The following is an 8,540-nucleotide window of genomic DNA, read 5'->3' as shown; positions in this document are numbered from 1 at the left end:
TTAAATCAACCAGTACATTAGTTAAGTACAAAAGTTGCATTATCAATTCTTCTTGTCCTTCTTGAGAGGACCCATGTAAGTAGCCTTCTCCGCACGTGTCTGGAATCGTCCATGACCAAACTTGCTGCTGGTATCGATAAAGCGAAGGTCTATCTTCTCCAATGCGACTCTCTTGGTCTGGACCAGCAGGGACTGTATCAAAGAAAAAATTAATTTGAGTGCAAATCACACTTTCCCTTGCACAGAAAATCAAACATATTACATATAAAAAAGTACCTTAACTATGAAAAATGCTTACCTTCCGCAGGGCAACTACACGTTTCTTGGGACCCATACAGCATCCCTTGACCATTACATAGTCATTGTTCACTTCACCATAGTGAGGGAACCCACCCATTGGTGTGATTGTCTTCTCAGTTAAGTCGTATTCTGTAGAAGCATTGTTCTTAATTACCTGCAAGAAATAAGAATTACGAGTTTGTATGGCATTCAAGTTTAAGTTTATACACTTTTGTTATTTCAACCTTGTAAATACAGCATGCTTTCGGGACATGCCTGAACAGCAGTGGCACTTTCCCAATGTACAAACTTCCCCCAACACAAGACACTTTCCCATCCATCTGCAACCTGCTGTATTCACTTGGTGCATTAAAGATATCTTGACAATTTTGCACATCCTAATTTGTTGGTACCTTCCTTTCATTCTGTGTTGCCTTTTTGGTACCCCTTTATCATAAGAACCAAGAGGCTCGAAAAAAGGACTTTAATCTTGGCTGAACATCTTTGACAGTATCCATTCTAGAACACTGTCACTGCTTACAGCCACTAAACATTATGGACACCAACCTTTCCATCCTTAGTGTGGACACCTTGAGCAATGCGGTAGATCTTTTTGTTGATCTCTGTACGGTGGTGATATCCCTTTTGACCAGCACGTGCAACAGTGAACTGTACACGGCTAGGATGCCAGGCACCAATACAAGCAACTTTACGTAACCCTTTGTGAGTCTTGCGCGGAAGCTTCTTGGTGTGCCAGCGGGAAGTAACACCTGGAAAAAAATTCATATTATTCGAAGTTTAACCCTCGAGTTACCTTGGTAAATGCAGTAAATTCAGAAGGAAGGCAACATGAGTTTTATCAACAAGAAATGTCTGAGCACATGATTCATCATAAAAACCAGCACAATTAGAATTTTAAGTGCAACATACCTTTAACACCCTTTCCCTTGGTAACGCCAATAATATCCATCATCTCATCTTGCACAAACACATCAGCCACTGGAACTTGCTTCTCAAAATGATCACGGGCCCAATCAACTTTGTCAGAGATTGAGCCACCATTCAGTTGGATCTCCATAACATGCGCCTTCTTTTGGCGTTTGCGCAGAAGTCTGATCTGTCGAAACAAATACAACTTATGTAGCACAGGTATGGTCATCACTGCCATACATAACATGCAGTTGCAAAATTTAAATTATTTGAACATAAGCAAATGAAATATGGATTACAAGATCCAAGAATCCAGAATTTTAAAAAAAAAAAAAAAAAAAAAAAAAAAAAAAACTAGAAAGCCCAAAAATTAACGCAACCACATTCACATTATGATCCAAGATTGTTGAACATACTATTATTGACAACTGCTATACTTTGCATTATACCAAGACAAACCATTACACTTTTGACCTGATGCACAACCACTGCTGTATCACACATCTATCAGTAGAGCACAATGTAAATTGTTGGCAAGCTCTAAATACCTAACAGCCCCATGGCTGATAGGCTCGGGTCCTGCCCCCCATTAATCTAGGCATGATGCAAGATTCAGAATCCAACGATGAGAAACCGAATTCCAAGTCAGCCAAATTTCATGCAACAAGACTACTAGGCTTACCTGGGTATGGGCAATCACCCTCACGACAGTGCAGTACTTCTTTATCTTGGCAAGATCTTTTTCAATCTCCTTCTTCCCATCATCATCCTGCCACTTCTTTGAAGCATTTGTGAATGCAGCCTTCTTGGACTTGTGCCTATTTAAAAAACATTTATTGGGTCTCTATCACAAGCACTTGGCTAGCAAGGAAGAGACTACCAATAATCATGAAGTTTGGTTCCTGTGAACCTCTCTCCATGTACCTGGACTCTTCGGTTAGCTAGCAATAACCGACCATGGGCCAATTTCATAGCAACAACCGAGAGGAGTCCAGTCAACACAAGCCCAAGACTCGTGGCTACAAGCCAGAGGAGTAGAGAGCTATTGCACAATTTAAAATTAATAAAACATGTGTAATAATATATTTTCCAAGACAAATATATAATTGTTTCAGTTCGCCCTAGTTGACAGGCTTCATGGAATCACTCCAAAAACGATGCTTTAGAACTAAATCATCATAGACAGCTGTATAACGAATTTTGATATTTTATACTAAAATACAAACCAGTTCTTGTAAAACCGCCTCTTGCATTCTTCTGTGATGTGGCCAGCCCAAACAGTCTTGAATGCTCTCAGGCCACGTGGTGTGTTGATGTACCCGACAACACCAACTACGACCATAGGGGGAGTTTCCAATATGGTCACTGCTTCCACCACTTCCTTTTTGTTGATTTCTGTTTGTAAAGAAAATGAAGTTGTATCACACATACCTGTTATGTACTCAAAACCACACCAATCACATAACTGGAGTGGCAGTCCCAACAATTTGGAATACCAGACATCCCACTCACTCCCAGGGTATATGGGGTCTACATTCCTTTTTCTCCACACATTTAAACTGCCACCCCACTTACATGGGGGAAAAGGCATTTGTACATAAACACAACTCTGTATAAAAAACTTTAATGGAGGTGAAAGTGTGACTTGTATGGTTTCTCTCTCTCATCACTACCCACTAGGAGCTCGAGAAAGTTATGGAATATACAAGCCTAAGCCCACGCCCACCATATGGCAGGGGACTAATTTATCTATGATGTGCAGCAAGGATTAACTGTCACACAAACAGCTCCACAGCTGCTTAGTAGCATCGCCAGCAAATGCCGACTAGCCACATGGCATCAATGGTGTACCAGAAATGGTACAAACCTTCAAAACTAATGGTCACTATAATATACGTTAGGCACAATGATGAACTATATCCATGCTCACTGACCAAGCAGGTTACTGGTGAATGACATGTTAAGTGACTTATAATCTTGCTATGAAAGTTGGACCATGGGTATAATTCATCATACTTGTCGAAGTTCTCTAAGGGGCACCATCCTAACCTCCTAATGGGGGTTTGTAATGTTAAACCAAACTACACAAGATCCCATTGTCAAGGAAAACATTCACGAGCAACTTGCTCTTGCATGTCTTTCCTCTAGTCCTAATCTTAATATGTGCACCCAGTGTTCTTGGGCCCATCACTTTCCACTATCCATGCTAGTCATTCCTTTCTCTATGCTCAGTCAACACAGGTCTACCCTTGCAGAGTTTTTAATCTTTACGAGCAGCAACAATTAAAAGTCTCGTGCAGGGGAAGTAACCAAGCACGATGTTAACCTCCAATTCCTAGCAAATCTATGGCAACTATTAACGACTCCTTGTTATATTGATACAAGGCAAGACCGGCAAATTCAGCAACAAGTCCTACCACAATTTGATAAATTTCCAAGTACCCAACACACGCACAAACAGGAACAACTGCAGAGCCTGTAATCAGCCAAGAAAACCACTATGGCTTCTTTAGTTGTCGGGCAAACAAATCAAGCAATTAGATTCTAGTTCTTCCACATTAGGACTCCAAACTCAAGTTTTGCCATCTCTCCCACATTAATAAATAACCAAGCTTTACTAGACCTTGCAAATTCTTACATATACCCTTTAACATATCACAATTAGTGATCCCACAATAATGTTGTCAAAGTACTTACTTGAACCTGGTTTGTCTGCTTCACGCACCACATGGGTCATACCAGCTTTGTAGGCAAGGTAAGCAGTGAGGTGCACAGGTTTGGATTCGTCATCTTTTGGGAAAGCCTTCACCTTTGGGCGATGACGGCGACAACGCTTCTTGGGGTAGAACCCCATGGAACCATGACGAGGCGCACTAAACTTTCGGTGAGACTGGAAGAAAACAATTCGTCTACATGAATACAAATTTACCGATAGTGCTGTAGTCAAGATTTATTCAAGAAATGCATTTCAGAATCAAGCAAAATTTCGGACAAACGCAAACTTCACAGCTTCAATTATGATACAAAATGCATCAACCCAAAATATACAACTCATTCAATGGGTCTTGTAGGAAATTTCTTTCAGAGGTTTGTTTGGTAGTTATAGCAATCGTATTCTCATACTATTATTGCCTAGTCATCTTTTGTGGCCTTTCAGTTTAGTCGTTATTAGTCAAATTACATGTATTACATAACAGATTACCAGCCAGGAACATATTTTCCATGGTGTTATGCGTTTGAAAAGCATGACCTAACTTAGTATCCTTCACCAAAATATTAACTATGAAGTACAATTTTGAAGGGGTGTATTATATAGCCAGCTTATGGTAACTTGGAAAGCATTCGGGGCAGAATCCTTTGTTACATTTTGGACACGTAACGGGTGCACACCCGCTTAGCATGAGGAGCCGCACAAGCTTTCTTCCCAACAGGCAATGCATTCTGCCAACAATAATTTATGGGTGCGAGACTTAGAAACTGACAACGGTGATGGAAACAAAGGCAAAGCTAAGGACTGCACAGAGGAGGATGGAGAGATCATTGATTGGAATAATACAGATACCGATAGAGCAAGTTGGGTGAGAGCAGGAAGTGAAAATATTGGAGGTGGTCAAAGTTATAGAAATTGGGCAGGTAAGAGTGCAAACAACTGATGAGCAATGGAGCAAATGTGTTATTGAGTGGACGCTGCAAGATAGGAAGTGTGGTGAAAAACCAGTCAGAAGGTGGAAAAGTGATTGAGAAGTTAGCAGGAGTAACATGGCAGAGGATGGTGCAGTTGTGTGAATCATGGAATGCTATGAAGATTGAAGACCTTTGATCAGCAGTGGACTCCAGATGGCAGATTTGATCAATTAGTTATTTTTTTTTAAGAGGGCGGAAATGATCTAATGGTAGCTCTTGATGATTGAGATATGGATATTTCTGAACCAGGAAGTTTGAACCGAGACATGATTGTGGCCTCACAGAGTAAGGGGGGAAAGTCAAATACGCGAGAACTAGTAACGTGAAAATCAATAAAGTAGTTCTGATCAAACTTAGATTTCATCATAAAGACCCAAAATGGAAACGAGCTTTTTTGCGTTATCCTCTGCATTTGTAATCGTAATTTCAAATTGTGCTCTCTTCATTATCTTCAATTCATGCATATAGATTAAATGCCTAATAATAATAATAATAATTAGTAGCAAGTAGTAGTAACGCGCCAAATGCTTTCACAATTCGCTTTCACTTTGCGCGGGAACACTCTTCTACCTCGAGACTTCCTTTTAGGCAATTGTTATTGTACAAAACCTCATGCATATAACTACTGTCCAACACTGGAAATTATCTTAATCTATCAACTTAACATGAAGACCAGACAAATTTGAGTGAAAAATTGAGAACGGAGCGTATGAAAACCCACGTGTTCAAAAAAATTAAAACAGCAGCACAAACTAGTTTAAGAACAGGGTAAATGTTCAGCGTGTACATGGACGCAATATCGAATGTAGCGTTAGAAAATTAATTTTGAAAATTATATTGGCTTGTACTTGTAGCAAGGTTTTTTTTTTTTTTAATTTCCGCCAAGAAAATCGCATGTTTATATTATGTTCATGTATTATAATTTACAGAATTAATTTAATTTCCTAACGCTATATCGCGTCCATGTACACAACTGAGAATAGGCGACATCTTGCGTTTCTTCAATTTCTGATCTTTGGTGTTAAAGTTAACGGTATTTGTCGATGTTGAATATTCATGTAAATTTTACATCACTAATAACATTTAGTTTCTATTCCAGCAGTCACGAAAATTTCACTGCTTGCAATAACCCTATAGGCTACGTTACCTTACATCTTTACAATTAAGTTACAACTTATTCACATGTCACCATGTGCTACGTTTTGTTACCCCTTTAGGTTTTACCATAACTATCATTATGCTACGCGAAGTCATCTCAAATTTTGCTGTTCATTAACAGGGTCTTCCAACCTACGTACTTATGGACAAATTACCTGATCACCAGCTATACACATTTTACAAATTAAAACCGATCTAACAATAACTGAAAACCACGTTTGCATCACATGCCTGTTCACCCGCACAGACAACTAGCGACATAATGACGAGACTCCAATAATAATATTCGTAATAGTCTTAACTGAAGCCTGCATTATATAACGATACTCCCAGTCTTCAATCAATACACGACGGCGCAAGCAATAGTAATAAAGAAAAAAAAATCACGAGCACAACACACAAGCACCTACCATCTTGTCTCACGAAGGCAGGAAGGGACGGGAAAACTGGATGCGCAGCATTTTATATTCGAGAATCTCTGCGCACATTGTTGCCAGATCTCTAGTTCTGGCGGTAATTCAAAAAATAATCACAATTCTCATTTATTGTTATGTATTTACCTTAGTATATTAACTTTCTGGTTATTGTTGAAAGACCCAGTTAGTTTTCTTAAAATTACTGATAGTAGACACAAGTAACAATGTGTCATAAAACGAGGAAATATTGTAATATGACCATAATACAGTAGGAACAAGACTCATGTCAAGCCTTATGATTTTTATAGTTTACAATGCTCTTTCTACTATACATTCATTCAGAATTGTCTAGAATATTAGTTATACACTGTCCGTATTTGCTAGGTAATTTATTCCAGAAATCAACCACTCCCATGAAAATGGTTCATATTCTATCACCTACCCCATTATTTACACTGAGCTGTCCTTGACTCAAGCTGAGAAGCGGCACCGCACTACTCACCCTACCGAAACCATGGAAAATTCACCAAAATCGCATTCTCGCGTCCTGCACAGCGAAGCAAAAGAGATAATATATAACGTTAACAAGTATTTCTTGCGAGAAAAGGCAAATAGAGGACCTTTACTACCGCCCACACAAGCACTTGCACGGACAGCAGAAGCAACCAACGTCAGCAAAAGTACTGTGAAGAGGATTCTCTACATCTGCGACACAGACAATGCACCGGAAGAACCTACGCTCTCTTCATCAAAGAAAAAAAATCGTCGTCCCCCTGTTACAGACTTCAATGATTATGATAAGAATGTCTTGAGAAGATGCGTCCTGGGCTTCTATGAAAGAAAAGAAATTCCTACTCTGTACAATATAAGGGAGGAGCTCAGAGTTAAAATTCCATTCGATGGCTGCCTCGTCTCCCTTCGTAAGATTCTCATGCGAATCGGATTTAAACATGTCAAACTTGACGGTCACAAAATTCCTATGGAAAGAAACGATGTCGTTGCTGCTCGTACAAGGTTTATTAGAACAATGCAGGAACTTGGACAGTCGTCTCATAACATCGTTTACCTTGCTGAGACATGGGTGAATCAAAATTACACTGTTGGTGGGCGTTGGATTGACACCAATTCATCTCAAGCCACAGAAGTAAAAACACCCATTGGAAAATGCAATAATTTGATAATTCTCCATGCAGGAACACTCAATGGTTTTGTCTGCAATGCCGAACTAATTATTCAAGCTAAAAATGATGGGGACTACCACAAGCAAATGAACGCCACAGTTTTTGAGAAATGGTTTAGAAAACAGTTACTGCCAAATATTCCCCCCAACTCTGTCATAGTTATGGATAATTCGTCGTACCACAGCGCGCTGCTGGAGAAATTACCTACCTCATCGTGGAGAGAAGGAGAGTTGAAAGACTGGCTGACAAAGGAGGGAGTTCAGCCAAGTGATGAGTTGTCAAAAGCTGAGTTGTACGAGCTGGCAAGAAATAAGATAAGCAATGAACACAAGAAATACGTAATCGATACCATTGCTGATGAGGCAGGGCACAAGATTATACGGATCCCTCCGTATCATAGCCAATATAATCCAATTGAACTAATTTGGGCTCAAGTAAAATCATATGTGGCAAAACAAAACAACTTAAAGATGGCTGATCTTAAAATTTCAGCCAAAGAAGCAATCAAAAGAGTGACATCTGATGACTGGATGGAAGCTGTAAGACACACAGAAGAGCTTCAGAAACAGGATGCTAAACAAGATATGATAATAGAAGAATACATTGAATCCTTCATCATCAATATCACAGAAAGCTCAGATGATGAATATTCTGATTGAATTGTGATTAAAATCAAGTGAGGACTAGGCCTACAGGGGAAACCTCCATAAAAAAAAACGCACCTTGACTTTTACCCCAGTGGTGGTGTGGAAAAGAAGTCAAATATTGTATATAAAAGAGGTAGTGATCCCCTTTGAGGAGAGTGATATGATAGCAGCACAGACTCCTAGGGAATAACCAAGCCACTCCTAAAGGCTCAAGTTAAAATCAATAGGGTATAGCCATGTATTTG

The 8,540-nt window shown here is 39.5% G+C and overlaps 2 protein-coding genes across 3 annotated transcripts; one reads left to right on the top strand and one right to left on the bottom strand.

Annotated features, from left to right (window-relative positions):
- On the bottom strand, nt 1–6,564 carry LOC143017787 (large ribosomal subunit protein uL3-like). Of its 2 annotated transcripts, none has more exons than XM_076172673.1 (8): nt 6,462–6,564; nt 3,907–4,099; nt 2,436–2,604; nt 1,892–2,027; nt 1,210–1,396; nt 847–1,049; nt 299–454; nt 1–192 (listed from the first exon to the last, which is right to left on the bottom strand). In XM_076172673.1, exons 1-8 carry the CDS (start codon nt 6,462–6,464, stop codon nt 43–45), a joined length of 1,197 nt encoding a protein of 398 aa, XP_076028788.1. In that variant the 5' UTR covers nt 6,465–6,564; the 3' UTR covers nt 1–42. The 2 variants fall into 2 exon arrangements, with proteins under 2 accessions (XP_076028788.1, XP_076028787.1); XM_076172672.1 differs by lacking the exon at nt 6,462–6,564 and adding an exon at nt 6,207–6,242.
- A 349-nt stretch (nt 6,565–6,913) lies between these two features.
- LOC143017786 (uncharacterized) lies at nt 6,914–8,337 on the top strand. Its single transcript, XM_076172671.1, has one exon. It carries the CDS (start codon nt 6,982–6,984, stop codon nt 8,305–8,307), a length of 1,326 nt encoding a protein of 441 aa, XP_076028786.1. The 5' UTR covers nt 6,914–6,981; the 3' UTR covers nt 8,308–8,337.
- The last annotated feature ends 203 nt before the right edge of the window (nt 8,338–8,540 follow it).

The sequence above is a fragment of the Oratosquilla oratoria genome, chromosome 33 (assembly GCF_046742065.1).
Source record: "Oratosquilla oratoria isolate Oo_2021 chromosome 33, ASM4674206v1, whole genome shotgun sequence".
NCBI classification, from domain to species: domain Eukaryota; kingdom Metazoa; phylum Arthropoda; class Malacostraca; order Stomatopoda; family Squillidae; genus Oratosquilla; species Oratosquilla oratoria.
Note: the sequence above shows the minus strand (reverse complement) of the source record. Positions and strands in the feature narration are given on the sequence as shown.

Excerpts from the sequence above, each read along its gene's own strand:
- LOC143017787 (XM_076172672.1), bottom strand. The coding sequence starts at position 6,227 with ATGTGTATAGCTGGTGATCAG. Across the intron at positions 4,100-6,206 it reads TGTGTATAGCTGGTGATCAG|TCTCACCGAAAGTTTAGTGC; the intron begins GTAATTTGTCCA and ends GTTTTCTTCCAG. Across the intron at positions 2,028-2,435 it reads AGGCGGTTTTACAAGAACTG|GCACAAGTCCAAGAAGGCTG; the intron begins GTTTGTATTTTA and ends TTTTTTAAATAG.
- LOC143017786 (XM_076172671.1), top strand. The coding sequence starts at position 6,982 with ATGGAAAATTCACCAAAATCGCATTCTCGCGTCCTGCACAGCGAAGCA.